The sequence below is a fragment of the Lissotriton helveticus genome, chromosome 5_1 (genome assembly GCF_964261635.1).
Source record: "Lissotriton helveticus chromosome 5_1, aLisHel1.1, whole genome shotgun sequence".
In the NCBI taxonomy this organism is placed as follows: domain Eukaryota; kingdom Metazoa; phylum Chordata; class Amphibia; order Caudata; family Salamandridae; genus Lissotriton; species Lissotriton helveticus.
In genome coordinates this window covers 1349789714-1349808061 of record NC_136065.1, presented here as the reverse complement: position 1 = coordinate 1349808061, position 18348 = coordinate 1349789714, and the positions used below count along the sequence as shown (strand labels likewise).

General features: G+C 50.0%; 1 protein-coding gene across 1 annotated transcript in view; it reads left to right on the top strand.

Moving 5' to 3' along the window:
* LEMD2 (LEM domain nuclear envelope protein 2) overlaps nucleotides 1–18348 on the top strand; it is a 261893-nt gene that overhangs the window by 155492 nt on the left and 88053 nt on the right. Inside the window, exon 5 of the mRNA XM_078644245.1 lies at nucleotides 6111–6190. Coding sequence (XP_078500371.1) covers nucleotides 6111–6190 — 80 coding nt within the window. The remainder of the gene's footprint in view (nucleotides 1–6110; nucleotides 6191–18348) is intronic.

Genomic DNA, 18348 nt, shown 5'->3' with positions numbered 1-18348 from the left:
ATGGTGTAGGGTGCTGGAAGTGGAAAGAAATGTCCCCAGTAGCAGGCATATTCCCTCTAGAAATGTTACTATTGCCAGGCAGGCAAGATTCAAGTTTGGCACAAATCCCCATTGAAGTATCTGTTAGGGGCTTGTTGAATGGAGGAGTGGCTCTGAAGAAGTCCGGCCACTCTGCAAATCTTCTGAGAGAATATTAGGTTTTAACTCCGCTGATGGCAGTTGGAGGTTAAGAACTTCTTCATCCCCTCTATATGCCGACTCCCGAGTGGAAGGGCCAGTTGGAGAGTTCATGCCAGTGCCAAGGGCAGCATCTAGGCCGCTGGAATTTTCAAGATCCAAAACCAGATTTTTATCATCATAATATAGGAGTAGTCATCCCCATTATCACCATCATGGTGTTTCTGTTCTGAAAAATTTGCTGGTAGTAGCAGTGCTCCATCTGAGTAAGAATGGGGCTGCAAGTGCTGCATCTGTGGTCGAAATAAGCGTGACTTCAGTTGAGGTGGTCCTCCTGTGTCAACAGTGCTGACACTGATGCATGAGGAAACAGTGTGGATCTCTGCGCCCGGTAAGAAGCTATGGCAGGTCCTGTTATGCAGTCAAGTGGCACAGTTTATCTGGGACTGATCCACTGATGGTAGCATGTCTGGTGGGCTCCTCGGATTCTTGAGGCCTGAAGGTGCACCAAAGTGTGCTGGTAGGGTGCCAAACATAAGCAACATGTCCTCCTTAAAAGCTTTAACCTGTTGCAGAGCGCTGAAGGATTTGGGAATCCAAGTTGGGTCGGGATGAACTGAGGGATCGGTTGCGGGAGATTGGACTGTGATTGGAAAGCACCCTTTCATCCATCTGACATCTCTTTAGTGGCGAAAGGTGAGAAGTCAAGTTTATTCTTTTTATGTTTTTCTTGGACTTCAGCCTAACTGGTGATTTGGAGTGGAAAGAGGACCTCTGTCTAGAACAGCCTTGAGTGCAAGTAGGTGTCTGCGACTTAGAGCAAGACCGGTCCTTATACACTTTCCAATGGTGTTCAGCGATATAGAGCCTGGCCTTGCTGGTCTCTGGTTCTTCCTAGCGCAGTAGTCTTACAAATTCATGTTGTGTGAGCAACACAGATACCAGAGACATAACTAGTTGAGGAATCGTCACCGACATCTGCTTAAGGCAGTCCTTGAAGATTTTACACCTGGAGTTTTACATGGAGACATGTCCCTTGCATACTGTAAAAAGTTTGACAAAATAAGTTCAGTCAAAAGACAGAAAAACGAGGGAGAAGGCTCTGAGTCTGCATCAGAAGGCACAGAAACAAAGGAACTGATGTCAGGGTGCAGGGGTGTTGGCAATATGTGGCTCTGGCTTCATTTCTGGAGTGGGACGCAGTCCACACTGAGCCACCCAATGTCACCTACTTTCATGTGTGGGAATTGCTGCGAAAAATCACCGGATCCAGTGTGACAAATGGGATATTCACAAGGTTAGGAATCTACTGCTAGAAGTATCCATCTGAAGGGGGGGCGGAGCTTGCTTGCGACCAAGATGGCCTCTTGAGCCCCGAGCTCCGTCTCGCCGTGACAACATCCTGCAAGTATCCTGCATCACTGGTGTGCATTTTGCCTTAAAAGACATCGACCCAGCTGTCGGAGGGGTAGCGCCATGGCCAAGAGAAACTCCGGTCAACATTGGTGGAGTGAGCCCAGAGAAAGCGCGTCGAGAAGCGGGAGCGGCTTATAGGCTGATAAGCTGCAGACTGTAGTGAGCGGCAGGACGGTGCTGTGTTGCAGTCTGGCGTCTAGATGGTGTTTGCCTGCTACCAGCGGAGCCCCGAGGAGATCGCTAGTAGCGCGGGACAGGCGTGCTGTGGCAGGGGGTGAGTGGAGTTTCTCTCCCCCCCCCCCCGCTTCTATCCTCCCCGACGGTCGTGAGGCTGCAGCCAAACCCAGCGGGGAGGGCGCGGTGTGCGGAGAGGGTCTCAGCCCGCACGCCTCCCGCGAAGAAGGAACAGAGAAACGGACGATACCCCCACCGCGGAGCGGCTGCAGGCTGGGGGGTTAGAGGTCTGTACGGTGGTCGGTCCCCTTACAGGATGGATAGAGTGGCAGAAAGACTGACTGGATAAGCATGCTGAGACTGGATATGTCGGAGGGGAGGATCACGGAAGTGGATGAAGCGCATACCATACTTGACACTGACCACAAGAAACTGGGGAAACTCATGCAGACCCTGCAGGACAAGACTGAGGACCTGGAGGCCCGCTCACGGTGTTGCAACCTCAGGATCACGGGCCTGCCGGAGACTACCCCTACTGGAAACATGGACCTGTTCATAGAGAAGATGCTGGTCACGCTGCTCGGGGAGGGAGTTTTTTCGACCATGTTTGTAGGGGAACGGGCACATCGCTCCCTTGGACCTCGACCTCGTCCGGGTGCCCCACAGCGACCCATTATTGCAAAACCGCTTAACTATAGAGACGGAGACACGGCACGGGAGAAGAAATCACTGAGGTTCGGATATTTCTATATATCCTGACTTCACAGCGCGAGTGCAGGAAGCACAAAACATTTTGTTCCACTAAAGAGACAACTACATGACCTAGGCATTGACTATGCTATGCTGTACCCGGCGTAAATTATCTGGAGCACATTGATCTTCCGTACCTTACGAACACGCAGAGGGAATTTCTAATGCTCCCCATTGAGAGGTGTGAGATTGTGGAAGCCCTAGCGGGTATGAAGACCAGGAGTGCCCCGAGAACTGATGGCCTCACGGTGGGGTTTTATAAAGCTTTTATTGATCTCCTGCTCCCAAACCTGGCAACACTCTTTGATGATGTGTGCGAAGCGGATAGTATGCCGCCGTCTATGAGGGAGACAATTTTGGTGGCGATCCCCAAGCCAGGAAAATCACTGGAGGAGTGCAGTTCTTACCGTCCGCTCTCCCTCTTAAATGTTGACGGCAAGATATATGCGAAAATTTTAGCCAATCGCCTGCCGCTCATGGCTCCGCATCTGGTGGCTCCGGAACAGGCCGGGTTTATTCCGAGCAGAAATCTGACCTATAACATTCGAACTGTTTTTGGAACAATGCAGCATGATACGAAGGCAGTGGCGGTATTTTTAGACATGGGGAAGGCTTTTGACTCCGTGGAGTGGCCCTTCATGAGGCGAGTTTTGTGGAGAATGGGACTAGGGCAGGTGTTCCTACATATGATTGGTACACTGTACACTAACCCCAGGGTGAGGATCCGTTTGGGCAATTTAGTCACGGACTCCTTTGCCATCTCCAGGGGGACCAGACACGGCTGCCTGCTATCCCCCTTGCTGTATGCCCTCGTCGCGGAACCATTGGCGCGCTCGCTCAGAGAATACCATGGAAACGAGGGCATTGGCTTCCCGACATACAGGATCGTAGTCTCCACTTATGCTGACGATACGCTGCTATACGTTCGCGACCCCGAGAACAACTTGTCGGCGGTGCTTAGAGATTTGGTGCACTTTTGCGCGCTCCATGGCCTGAAGGTAAATTGGGCGAAGTCTTTAGCTTTTCCCTGTCACCCCATCCACGAAGGAATTCGAGATGGAGTTTCCACTGCAGTCGACTACAGATTCCGTCAGGTACTTAGGGATCCAACTGCATACGAATTCTGAGATAGTATTTCGAGAAAATTATGGGGTTGTCATCAGCAAATTGGAGGACGATTTAGAGGCCTGGTGCCGACTTCCACTCATGGGGCGCATCTCCATTATGAAGATGGTGGTGTTACCTAGGCTGTTGTTTCTGTTTACAAACATCCCAATGGTGCTACCACGGGTCTTCTTTCAGAGACTGAAACAAACCATGATTAAACTTGCTTGGGCGGGCAAACAGGCCCGGGTATGATGGCAGGTCCTTACGCTGCCATATAGTATGGGAGGCCTGGGAGCCCCTGACTTTGAATTGTACTACAGGGCTGCACAGGGAGCCCACATGTATACCTGGATCCATGGTGACTCGAATATTCCTTTTGTCCGGATGGAAAACCTATTTGCGGACCCTCTCTACTTACCGGCGACGATACTCCAGCCGGTTGACCGCCGAACGGGAATACAAGATTCGATAACTGCTACCAATCATGCATGGCACTGTTTGCTGCTGCAGCAGCAGGGGGGAGCACTTTTGCACTCACCTAATATGCCGCTGGAGTGGGCCCTTTGGTTGGCTCCCTGCAGGGACGGGGGGGTGATAAGGGCATTGCACCAAATGAAAGTACTGACGGTAGGGGACTTGTTTCTGGATGGGAAGGTAAAGACCTGGGTACAGGCGTCTGAGACTGCGGGAGTAGGCACAGTACTGCAACGCTTCCAATTTTACAGGGTCCGTAAGGCCCTACAGGAACAGTTAGGAGCGGACCTAGATGAGCCACCAGAGGTCTCTGAACTCACCTATGTGATTAAGGCTGAATCTCCACGCAAGATAGTTACCAATATCTATAAGTAGCAATGTTCCACAGGGAGTCCAGGTATACAGCTGCGAGGCTGGCATGGCAACTGGACTTACAAATGCAGACAGATGATGACATGTGGCGATACTGCTGTACAAATATAAGGAGAATCTCGCTACATGGTAGGCACCGGCTTATACACTTTAAATACATCAATAGGGTATACTATACACCAGAACGTTTGTGCCGATACGGGCTGCGGGAGGAAGCGATGTGTGAGAGATGCCATGCGCCGATAGCAGATTTTTTGCATTTGGCATGGCTATGCACGGGAATACATGCATACTGGGTAGAGATCTTCAGTGAATTGAGTAGAATAGCAGAAATATCGCTGGACCCAGATCCAGTGATTGCACTCCTGGGATACTCCAAAAGGCTACCTAAGGCAAAGCGCAGATTGGTGGATATGGGCATGCTAATAGCTAAACGGGTAGTGGCCTTGTGCTGGATGAGGGGGCCTACGGTGAGGCGCTGGACACATGATGTACTGTACTGCTGCACGCAGTCGGAAAACTACAACTAACTGCTCCCACCACGCAGCAGACCTAAACATTTCTGGGGGCTGTTTCTGGCACAATTGCCCAGTGGGAATGGGGAAGCACTTCTGATGGAGCTGAACCCCCACGGGGAGGAAGCAACACAATATACTGTACCTCACAATGAATGAGCATGACTAGACGGATATAACTGGAACGGAGAGAGGGACTTGGGGTTGGCCCTGCATGTAAAGTGTGCACCCAGAGTAGGGGAACACATGGAAAAGAAGCAGATGGAGAGAGCGGGCGGGGGCGGGAGCCTTGATGATTGAGGTCGATACAGTGTGGGGGGGGGGGGGGGGGGGGTGGGGGGTAGACCACTGATGTACTGGGATTTCGCTGGATAGAAAGCAGCAGGAACACCGCTGAGACTCGTGCAGCACTATTCGAAAGGACTCCTTCTATTTGGTGTTAATGTTTATGATCCGTGCACAATGCGCCGCCTGCCTCATGCTGGGTTGTTGGCATTACGACTGTGTATTAACTAGGAAGGGGGTGCTGCCACACAAAAAAAAAATCTTCAGGTGGGCTGCTCTGCACAACGGTATGCTTTTGAAGTTGTTGTGTAATAAAACCTAAAAATTAAAAAAAAAAAATATCCTTCTTTAACAAGTTTTTAGTCACATTTGCAACTTATGTAGCAAACAGATGATGGAATATGTGGCAAACGCGACAAATTTGTAATTGTAAAAAGTGACCCTGCATATATATTTAATAAGTCTTTTAGAGTTGACACAGTTCTTCTGTGACTAGTATGCTACAGTTGAATCACGTATTTACAGTGCACCTCTTTACATTCACCACTCTTCATACGCTGCATCCAGTATGCCTGCTTACCTCAAACCCTGTACAGTTTTTCACCTAAGCACATTTTACCCTGAATGCTGCTGAACTCGCTGGTGCATCTCTATGCTAAAATGATCAGCAGATAGGTGTGCATCATGAAGCTTCGACCCTAATTGTCAACACCGGCCTTTGGCAGTACCTAGATAACACAGATGTAACTGTAAGATTGCATGTTAAGTGCTCTACAAACCATCTGTTAAATATGCATGTCTGTCTTGCTCACAGATGTTTTTAATATTTTTCTTTGATAGAATATCAGTGGGCACTCTCCAGAGAAGTTCGATTTGGCACTGCAGAGAGTCATGAATAGTAACCGGGATTTAGGGATCTGGTGAGTAAGTGTTTGGAATTTGTGATGGCATTGCCTTTTTTTTTTGTTGATGAAATGTCTGCAGGCTTTGTCACCTATTTGTAGAGAGCTCATGCTACATTACCAGATACAGTTGGCACACTAGATTGACATTGAAAGAGGGGGCAGCAGCAATACAGGGGCACAGGATTTATTAATATAGGAGTTGTAGGACATTTTGGTTCTTTGTCACTTCAGAGCAAGTAGGTAGTACTACATGTGAAGAGACAGTTCTGATGGATACTTTTACCTGCAGATTTATCACCTTTGACTTTCCCAGTGGCAGATTCAATTTGGAAAACGCTTGCAATAGCTCTGTGGCACCAGTAGATGGTGTCAATTCCATTCATACATGGAGTCGTGATGACCTCATCGGAGTCATGAAGCCTCAGAACTAATGCCATAACATAAATTTTGTATTTTCCGCGTCTATCAACGTGATAGGGAGCTCTGCTCTAACACCTGGTGAGGGGATTTCTCACAAGGTCAAGACAACATTTTGGTATAGTAGGGACATGTCACCCCCGAAATGCTTGAACTTTAAGCCCGGACATTGTCATGGACAAAGATGTTCATCACGCGCCTGCACGACAACTGTCCGAAGTGTCTTGGTTCGAGGCATGACACATCGTTGTGTCAACTCTTTAGAAAGATGCCACCTTAAGGCCATCAAAGAACGTTGGGCCAAACTTTGTTTGTGGTTTATTCCAAAGAGAGTAATAAAAGCTGTTGTCGAACAAGGTTGAGCAAGATCAAGTTTTTCCTCAAGATGGTCGCGATCCACCAAATTCTCAAAGGACCACCCATTTCGGAGCTGGAGTTGGTGGAGAGTTCCCTGACACTATCTGCAGTGGTCCTGAATCCGGCATCATAGACTCAGCCTCCTCCTCGTCCTCAACTGTCATCTCTACACATCTATCCATAGTACTGAGCTCCAGGGGCAGACTCAACTGCCTTCATGCAAACCATGATTGACCCTTTCACATGAGCGACCTTCCCCTTTGGTGTGCTGGCTAGCTTCATGGGGCAGGTCAGTGGGCTTTTTGGTTTTCTACCACCCTATCATTGGCGACATACCCCAGTCCCCAGTGCGGGGGCTTCTCTGCAACCAATCTCACGGCCCCAACTGTTCATGGAATGCCACCATGACTTGTCTAATCTTCGATCAACTTTTAGGTACATGGAGACCCAGTGCCTTCGTCTGCACTAGCACAGGTGATACAAACTACCCCAGAGACCTTTCTAGGCGTTAAAACACATAGATCCAGAAGAGGAGCCATTTGTTATCTAATAAAAACTTCTAGCTGCATATTCCTTACCTTAGAATTATCCACAGGCATCAGTCCGGATCCAGTAAACTTTGGTAGGTGGCGACATTTAGCTCTGCATGGCTTCGTCGGCACCTGACGTAACCTGCATGGTACCTATATAGGTGCTACCTGGGCGCGATGATGTCAGTTCTTACCTTTCGCACCAGATAGCACTGATCCGGCCTGAGTTACCCCATAGTCTCTTTTTAACTGGCTTTTTGTGACCTTTTTTGACATGTACTTCTGATGTGTAAGTAGGTCACCAAAAAACATATGATTTCAACCCATGTAAGGCATGTCTCAGACCCCCCACTTATTGTGTTTGTGGTGCTTGGAGTGGGACCACGACTCCAAGGCCTGCTAGGACTGCCACGCCATGCACCCCAGGGTGCTAAAGAAGCGCTCCCTCAAGCTCCTCGCTGTCCGACATTGGTTGTCTCCGTAATGCCCGAGGTTCCGTTTGCTCGGAAGGTCCCGGGACTGTTGGTTGAGCTCACCCCGACGGTCATCATCACACTCTAAATCGTCCGGCAAGTCACACAAACATAAGAATGCCAAGAAGTTGAAGAGATCTTCAACTTTACCGCGTCCATCAAAGTCTTCGGACCAGATGCGGGAGCATTGGCACTCCTAGCCCAGCGAGTCAGTGGTACCTGAATCCAGGTCTGCATCACACTTTACCCAGTTTTCACAGATCCGGAGCGACCCCCACCCAGCTGAAAGAATTTTAAGAGGACATGAGCCTCATAAAAGGGCGACTCGGCCCCTCTGGAGCGCCTTCGGGCCCCATGGGTGCGAAAGGGGCCCCTGTTGGATTGGCACTAGTGGGTTAAGCCAGGACACCAGTCGGGCCCCATGGACCCATTGCTGGATCCGGAGTGGAGCTGTTGACGAGACCTTCTTTGGCGTCTGCACCAGTGCTGATGTCCTTATCCAGCGATGCCCCCATCGTTATACCAGACTCCCACATGGAGCCGGAGTGATGCCGACTGACTCTGTTGGCGACCAGGCCCATGCTATTCTGAGTGGAGCCAGTGCCTTATTTACTTGATAGGCTTGGAGAGGGAGATGAATGAGAGGGATCTGTAGACCCTTATGGTTACCAGTTTCCTGAAGAAGAGCAAGAATAGGAAACTGCTATGAGGAACTGTGGAGGCCAGTGGATTAGAAACCTCACCCAATACTGTTCTGGTCCCTCCTCCTACCGTGGCTAAGGAGGAGAGATCCTCCTTTGCAATGGTGGTGCAGGGGACAGGTGAGGTCTTGGACCTTCAGTTGCCCACAGTGGCAGTCAAGACAAACGTCTTGACAGAGGTGCTTCAACTGGGAGTCTCCCCTTCTGAACCCTTTCTTCCATTCAATCAAGCTCTTATAGAGCCTGGTCCAAGTCCGGTCGCTAGAGGGACAGTCGCTAGAGGGAGCCAGAGAGCAGTATTGTGAGAACGCCAGAACGCCAGAACGCCATTGCCTCGAGGCGAGTGCAGTGCTGCTGCTGCCACAGAGGGAAGCGGAAAAACCTCCGTAGTGAGAGGGTAAAGGAAGGTGAAGGAAAGCAGGCTGCCGGTCTCACATCCGTCGCTCGTCTCCATCTGCCGTCTCAACCATCATAAGGTAAACAAGGCAGTTAACCAGCACAGACAGCGCAGCAGAGCACAGCACTATCGGCGCCTCAGCATCCTGTGGAGTCTTTAACCTCACAGCCTCGTAGCTTTACAGAACTTTGCTTTAGATAAATTCTCCCCGAGTGCACCACTGCCAGCCACCTGCCAGCACCTGCCACCGGGGTTGGGAACCCTCTGGCGGAACATCGAGTCTCCCCCTCTGCAACCTGTAATTTGGGACCCACCTGTTTGCTTGCTGGCTAGGCAGTAGAGTGTTGGAGGACTGCGTGCCGGACAGGCAAGTATTTTTGACCTAGCCCATTCTCTCTGGCCTCTTCGCCTCTCCCCCGGTGCGAGCGGCTCACAGGGTGGTGGCTTGGCTGTTCCCTGCCCCCCCTCTGCTGTGCAGAGCAGAGCGTGGGAGCGCGACCGCAGGTGGCCACCAGATCTCGCAGCCTTTGCAGCAGCGGCCGCGGGCAAAAATCGGGAGTGGCCCGGTAGCGGCGGGAGCCCTCGACAGGCAGCCGGCTGGGGGTCACGAGAGCTCTTGGTCAGCATAGGGGCCAGTCTGGAAAGCGGAGGAGGATTGCAGCAAGGTCCCCTACAGCGGCAGGAGCATTCCAGAAGCCGCGGGAACATTCAGCAGCCCAGATATCAGTAGCAGCCAGGGCTACCCCTGAGTTGGCGGGAGTCGCAGGAGCCACTGAGACAAGCCTGTGCACCTGTCGACGCGGGAGACAAGAGGTAAGAGGTGGAGGCAAGCGCGGCAGCCGTTAGAGGTCGCCGCTAAGTAAGAGCCAGAGGGAGAGGTCTGAGGGGCTGGCAGACTAGGTCTCCAGCTTGCAGCCCCCCTCGCGTGCACCGCTTGCTAACCCCTCCGTCCCCCCTCCACACCTCAGTGCCCTCAAAACAAAAAAACACAGCTCAACACAGAGGCCCACATCAGCACTAGTACTGGTATTCCCTCCCCTCCAGCACAATCAGGCACAAACAAGCCTAGCCCTAGCCCTAGCAAACGGCGCAAAAAGAGATGGCGCTGAGGAAGACTAAATCCTGCACGGAGGATGAGGGGGAAATGAACCCTGAGAGTCGAGCACAAAGAAGGGTAACCAGAAGCATAAGTACCCAAAAATCCCAGGACCTGGTCACTGGCAATTCCCTCCCCCAAGGCCTTATCACTCAATTCTTTCAGGCCTCAAACAGCCCCTCGCCTTTGGATGAAACGTCACAAGATCCCGCGACCAATGCCATACCTGGGTTCCCTAAGATCCACCTGGCCCCAGGGGACTCTCACTCCTGCGAGCCTGTTAACTTCGAGTCACCTGGGAGCCTTGAAGCTTGTTTTCAGCCAGAGGCCAGGACAAAGAGCCCGATTAGGGTCACTGCCGACATTCATGACAGGCCAACTCTAGGGGCGAACGTGGATTCAGATACTGGGAGGACAAGCGAGGCTGTCGCATCCTCCTCCCCAAAGAGCACAGGCACAGGCAAGGGTCTGAATGCAATTGTGACACCTAGGGAAATACAGAGGCCAATCCCTCAGGGTACAGAGGTTCCAACAACTTCGTTCTTACTAAAATTGGAACAGACCATTGAACGAACACTTGAAACTACTCCCATTAATTTAGGAAGAGCTAAGGCCCCGAGAACTGCACAAACGGAGGGTTGGAGTCCGCTGAGTTTAACTCATCACCAAGACTTAACCGACCCAATTGATGAACCCACTTTCAAAGACCTTAACTTGTCTGCAATAAGAGAAATCTAGGACACAATGGCTAGGGCACTGCTATGGCAGTCCGCAAAGATGGAACTCCAAATCGACCTTTTGCAGTCGATAGCCCAACATTTGGTGTGCCAAGATGATAAGCTGGCAAAGCTGGAAGTTCAACTTAACGCCCAACAAGCTCATGTCGCCAGCACCAATTCCTGTGACGTCTTAATTGATAAATGGGCAAGTCTTCCCGAAGTCTTAAAAGAGATGCTTGCATTAGCCAGGGGTCAGGGCGAGATAACCACGCAAGATCAAGCCGCACAAAAGCTACCATCACAGACGACAGAGCATGCCGAAACAGCAACCCTTTGCACAACGGGAAATAGCGCCACAAAGGTTCCCCTAGTAGGGCCCCGCATTAACTTTACTTCGGCTAATAAAGGGAATGGTGACCCCGAGGCCTCGGATCTCGAGACCGTTAGTGATGACCTGTCTGTTACTACCCCTCAAGTGGAGAGGGTCGAAGGAGCATTAGCAAGTGCCAAAGCTCCGTTATCAAGGAGAGCCAAAAAAAGACTTAAAAAACAACTTAAGAAGTCCAAAGCTAGAAGCAGAAACACATCCTCGGTGGTATTAACCCTGGGCGACACTGAAACTAAACGTATCCCCAAACCACTCTTCCCCATTTTCATACCCAAGCAGGTGTCTAAAATGGGCAAGCCATGTGACGCACCTCTTGTTCGCGGTGAGGCCCAAAGTCAACAAATCCCTCTCATGGAGGGTCAAACTAATGAGGCTCTTCAACAAAGGCCTTTACAGGTGGCCGTCTCAGCACCTTTAAGTGCCCCCAGCCCTTCCGGTTGGGTTCTGAAACATGAGTCTGTAACAAATCCCAAACTACAACAGGGCACACAACCAGTACTGTCAAGAGTGGTAGGTCTACCAACTGAGGGGCAAGGGAATCAGCAACCAGGAGTCGTACTCAAAAATTACCTAAATTTAACATCAGACCAGGGGGAGTGGCAAGTATGTCCGAGTGTGGAAGGTCAATCAAGTGTGGGGCCCAACGGGCAGCAGCCTGAATCCACTCTCATAAACCCTTTAAATTTCAATAACCCGAGGCTAAAGCTCCAGGGAGAAGGGGTGAGTTTGTGCTCCATCACACAAAAAAACAAACAATCCGCCTACGAGCTGCAGTTAACCCCAAGGTATACAGCAAAAGGCTCATTTGACATCTTGAACAGGTCCAATATTGTCCGCCTCTTTGGCCATATTGCCTCGCTGGCCCAAATCACCTCAGAAAATATTGAGTGGGTGATATTCAAGAGACTGGAGACAGACACTCATGACGATTCCACCATAATCGGACTTGCGAGTCAGCAAGTCCAACAGGCTGTCCTTAAGGAAGCAACACTGTTCGCTGAATGGGGCATTGAAGTCGTTGCGCCAAGAACACTGAAATATCCACACGTCCTGTTGCCGCAACAGGACACACACGAACCGTCATCCATTCTTAAAGGCATAAGGTATACCCGCCCAGAAATAGGGGCGAAATCAGGGTGGGCAAAAACCCCGCTAAAAATCAAAATCGAGCAAAATGACGGGCAACGGAGCGTGCAGCGGCATCTCCAGACATCGGATCACCTGGAGGCCACATGGAGACAGCGTCCCTAACCTAATAAACAGCTATGCAAATAACGCCTGTTCAAACCCACTCAGGGGCCTAGTCCGCGAGTTATCCATTATTTCATGGAACATTGCGGGGGTGAGCAACATCTTTAGGGACATAACTACATCAGAATACCTCGCACAGGGGGACATACTGTGTATTCAGGAAACCTGGGCAAGGGCAACGACCGCCATTGGTGGCTTTTACGAACATTTTAAACCAGCGACCAAAAGGACAATCTTTGGACGCCCGTCAGGGGGTCTTTCTATCTACGTAAGTCATGTGTGCAAAATTAACACAACTGAATTAAAGTTGGGGTCTCCTGATCTTCAAGCCATCATAATCAGTGGGTTGTCACCGGGTCAAAAATCTCGCCCCCTTCTACTAATTAATTGTTATTTCAATCCAAACAAGTATCAATCCTCCCAGGCCATGGAATCACTTATTTCAATTTTGGAAGATCTTTTAATAAATTGGAAGGACCAAGACGTAATAATCGCGGGCGACTTTAATCACAGAGGCTTGGGTTTAATTTCGGAGTCTCCATCAAGCAAGAAGTCAGCCCTACTGACTGAATTTCTCGCAAATTTTAAGCTGCACTCCACCCATAGAATACAAAAAAAGACCCAACCTGAATGGACCACCATCCCGACCTTTAGAAATGTCTCTACAATAGACTACATCTTTATCAACGAAGGGCTTGTCCACAATCTTTGCAACTTCACAGTGGACGACAGAGAGGAAAGTGATCATAGGCCCCTCCGCGCCACATTCAATCTGGCGCGAGTACAAGCAGAATTACAAGTAGTTATTGGAACTACCACGGGGGAGGAACATCACAAAGTGCTTAAAAGAATAAAATGGTCAATTAATCTCAGTCATAGCCTGCTAGACTATGTAGCTAGAAGGGAGGAAGAACCTAACCCAGTTCAAACTAAGAACCTCATTCACCTCTGGGAAACCCTGACCTCCGATTTATTGGAACGTCTGGGCAATAACCGTCACCCAAGAAGTCGCCAATTCCACTCTGATCCTCGCCGGGTAACATCGTGGTGCCTGTCACAGTGTAAGCGTGATCTAAATAAGGCAATCAGGGCACAAAAGAAAGGCACTCATCTGTCAGGGAGATACTCCATTGCTGCTCTGCGAACTGACTATAAAAAGAAAGTCTGGGCCCACAAAAAACGGCAGACTGATCAGAATTGGTTGACTGTGTTTTCCTTAATTAAAGGAAATGACAATAGCAAGCTTTGGCGTTTCATCAACAGTCTGACCCCCAGAGGAGAGCAAAAGGAAAATAGTGTTGCAGGGAAAGTGTGGGAACAGTATGCCAAGGGGCTGTATACCTGCGAGTCAAATCAAGCCACTGCAGGAAGCCGTGCGTGGTCCAAGGTGGCGGCGGAAATTATCGAACCCGAAAGAGTTACGTCAGAAGGCGTAAATCCGACCTGCACCGGATTGTTCACAGAAATGGAGGTACTAAAGTGCATCAAGGCCATTGGAACTGATGGCGCTCCAGGCCCAAATGGGATTCCGGCCCAGGTTCTGAAAACTGCCTCAGCCTTTTTTGCATCCAGACTCACCCCTTTATTTAACCATTCTTTTGCCACGGCAATGTTGCCATCCTCTTGGAAAGGTTCTATTCTATTCCCCATCCATAAAAAGGGGGACCACACGAACCCGGACAATTATAGGCTTATAGCTCTCCTCGACGTAGAAGCAAAGATATACGCCCGCCTTCTTCTCAGGGATCTGGAGGACTGGGTGGACAAGAACGGCATTCTTCCGCCCACACAGACCGGCTTTAGGGCTTACAGCTCCACCCTCGACAACATCTTAGCCCTTTCCTACCTTGCGAAGAAGGCCAATATGAGGAACAAACCGCCCCTGTTTTGCTGTTTCATAGACTACTCCACAGCCTTTGATCGAGTGAACAGGGGCCGGCTCTGGGCAAAACTCAACTCGTGGGGGCTACCACAGGCTCTACTAAAAGCTATAAAAGCACTCTATGAGGGCACCTGGGTTAAGGTGAAGCTAAGCCCTACAATAACAACTGCAAGAATTGAAACCAACTCGGGCCTCAAGCAGGGGTGCGTCTTGGCCCCCATGCTTTTCAACTTGTATACTGCGGACATGGGGACAGCTCTGAAAGATGCCAACTTAGCACCTCCAAAACTGGGGAGGCTCGTCTTGGGAACACTCCAGTATGCAGACGACACGGTGATCATGGACCACACTAGGGTGGGCCTCCAAAGAGCCTTAAGCAGTTTGGCATTATACAATAAGTCAAATGACTTACGGATCAACGTGGGCAAGACCAAAATTGTCGTTTTTGGCAAATACCCCCTCAAAAAAGAAGTTTCATGGTCTCTGGGGGAGCACCGTATCGTCACTGCCCCATCCTACAACTATCTGGGCACATGGGTCTCTGAGAGTGCCTCTGCAGCCAAACATCTGAAGGAGCTTAAACCTAAAATTGACAAAACCATTCTGTCGCTAAGACGCTTATGCCACCGCTTGGACAGTCCCTCAGCAGAACCAATGTTGACAGTGCTCAGGGCAAAACTGATCCCTGCCATTGCATATGGGCACATAGCCTACCCTGGTGCATTTGACAAAGTGGTCAACGCAGCTCAGGCGAAAGCCTATAAATTAGTGCTACAGGCCCCTAGATACGCAAGGAACACTAGATTAAGGCTAGAAATAGGCCTTAAGCGACCGGAGCTGGTATTATTGGGGGACCTTTTAAAACTCTATATTAGAGTATTGAAAGCACCAGAACATTTGCTAAAGCACTCCCTAAAATCAATCTTTGATGAGGTGGGCTCCCCCTGGTACTCAAAGGTAGGACAAGCTATTGCAGTATTGAAAATCGAAAGAAGGAGTTTGCCCCTGCACGAAATTCCTTTCTCAGCTGGGCCCAAGCTGTTAATCGCTAAGTCCGGATCATCTCCTTTGGACTTGACCTTGCATCTCTTCGGCAAAATCCACTAACCCAGGCCTTGGACAAATCATATATTCCAGGTAAACCCCAACCTTACCTGCAAGATCCAGTATCCACTTACGCGAGAAAGAAAATTTTGTACTTTCGACTTTTGGCCCTCAGGATCATGGACTTCAACCCCAAATGGGCCCGTACGGATGGCACCTTGGCCTGTCGTCTATGCAATTACCGTAGAGAATCCTGGCTACACTTGCTGTGCTGCTGCACAAAGCTGGCCAATGACCGCCATCGCTTGCTGCTTCCGATTTTACGGAACACGGCCTATAGAACTTGTAGAGAGGCCTCGGACTGGTGCCTCTCAGTCTCCACGACCTGTTTGATAGCCAGAGTTGGGAAATTTATACACCAGGTAAAAATGGCACTCGACTCCCACTTAACGGCATTGTCTGCAAAGTAACTGGAAGCCTTCTGCCCCAGTTATCTAACTTGGGCTGGTTTAAAGATCCACGAAGAATCCATCTTTCGTCAACAGCCCTTGGTACATGAATTGACTCTACCGAACTTTCATGTGCCCCCCTTTATCAGCTGGGAAACACTTGTACAACCTATTCATCACTCCTTTTAAAAGAACCATGTTTAGGACAGCTAATCAGGACTAATATGTTAGTATTTTAACTTAAAGTGACTCTCACTTTTATGTTTGGATGGGACTTGAGAGTGGGGGAGTCGGGACGTTCATAAAGCTTTTTATTCTTTTTTTTTTCACTTTTATACTGTAAAGATTTTAAGTAATCATGCAGTTTATTAATAAAATTGTCCAAAAAAAAAAAAATTGGTCCAAGTCCTGCATAGGGACTCCTGTGCAAAGGACGATTGCCCACAGCCATCGCCCTTCTCCTGGGGATCCAAGTTTCCTCCCCCAACACCCAACCCGAAGAGCTTAGTGGGCCAAGCCTCCACATCCAGGATTAACCCAGGCGCTTTACCTACCACTCCACCGGATAGGCAATCCAAAAGGCTGGACACCTTTGGCAAGATAATGTTCTCATCCACCATTCAAGCACTGCGGTCGGAGAACACCACGTGTCTTTTGGGACATAATTTCTATACAATATGGGACCCAGTTGCACAAGTTTTGTCTATGGTCTTGGAGGACGCTGGAACCATACTCACCCAGGCTATTGCAGACGGGTGAAATGCAGCAAAGTTCACCATAAGGTGTGGGCTAGACACAACCCGCTTATTGGGGAGAGCGGGGGAGTCAGTCGCCTTGCAGCACCATGCCTGGCCAAGAACATCTTTTTTGAGGGGATGGCCAGGCTTCCCTCATGGACATGCCCCTTCGAGGGGTCTTGCCTCTTTGGATGGAAGATGTATTCTGCGCTAGATCACTTTAAGGACAGCATAGCTACTGCCATGTCCTTGGGTTTGTCTATGGCCCCTCGTCCACCCCAATCCACCTTCTGTCCCTTAAGTGGCCAGGGAAGGGGTCTTCAACTGTGTCCTTACCGTCCAAGTCATCACAGCCAACAGACTTCCCAGCCTTTTCGTGGCAGAGGGCGTGGGTCCCACAGACATCGCTGCCCCATCAGCCGTGGTCTCCAAGCCTCCTAAGTGTGCTTTCCGACCATCATGAGCATTTATTGGGAGGTGGTTTCACCATTTGCCTGCACCACTGGCGGTCAGTGACATCAGACCACTGGGTCCTCAAAGTTGTCCAAAGCGGCTACTCCTTTTCTATCCCACCACCCATGCCACACACATACGATCGGAGGACCATTTCTCCTTTCTCCATAAAGAAGGGCAGGCTTTCTTGGCCAAGGGAGCTATGGAATGCATGTCTACATCAGAAGCAGGATTTGGTTGTTATTCCCACTACTTTCGGGCACCAAAGCAGGACAGATGACTTTGTCCTATCCTAGTTCTGTTCTTTCTCAACCTCTTCTTGTAAAAAGAGAAATTCATAATGCTTACTCTTGTCCACATCCTGTTCACTCTCGACCCGGGAGACTAGATGGTAGCGTTGGACATGCAAAATGCATATTTCTACATCCCCCATCTTGCCTGCCTACAGACATTACCTGCAGTTTGCCTTACCAGTGCCCCTCAGGTGTTCACGAAAGTGATGGCAGTGGTTGCAGCTCAGCTGCAGAGGTCTGGGATTACAGTATTCCCCTACCTCTTCGATTGGCTGTTGAAGGTGGGCTCAGCCCAGGCATCTCCCACCCTCCAACTACGACAAGCCTTCTGCATTCGCTGGGGTTCCCCATCAACATGCTGAATTCACATCTGACTTCCTCTGAGACGCTCCTTTTCATCAGACCTGTTCTGGACACAGTGCCTTTTCGGGCCCATCTCCCCAAGCAGCGAGTCAAGGATATTCAGGCTACAATTCCCATGTTTCAGCTTCTTTCCTGGATTCCGATGAGCCTCACTCTGATGGGTCCTCCTGGCATCCTGCTTCTTACTCATGGCTTATGCGGGCTCTACAGTGGGATCTGAGTCCCAGTGGGCACAGCATCAGGGAAATCTCTCCGACATGGTTCAGATCTCGGTGGCAACTGACAAAGATCTGCAGTAGTGGGTAATGAACTGCAACTGGATCAGTGGCAGACCCCTCTCACTTCTCCCACTGGAGTTAACTTAAATGACAGATGCATCACTTCTAAGCTGGTGTGACCCCATGGGAGAGGTGGATATCAGGGGCCTTTGGTCTCTGGCAGAACTCCACATTAATCTATTGGAGCTCATGGCGGTTTGCTTGGCACTGAAATCCTTTCTTCCTTCGATCAGAGGAAGGTTGGTGCAGGTGTTCACAGGCAACACCATCGCTATGTGGCATTCCAACAAATAGGGCGGGATGAGGCTGTGGACCCATTGTCAGGGAGAGGGCCCTGCGTTTCTG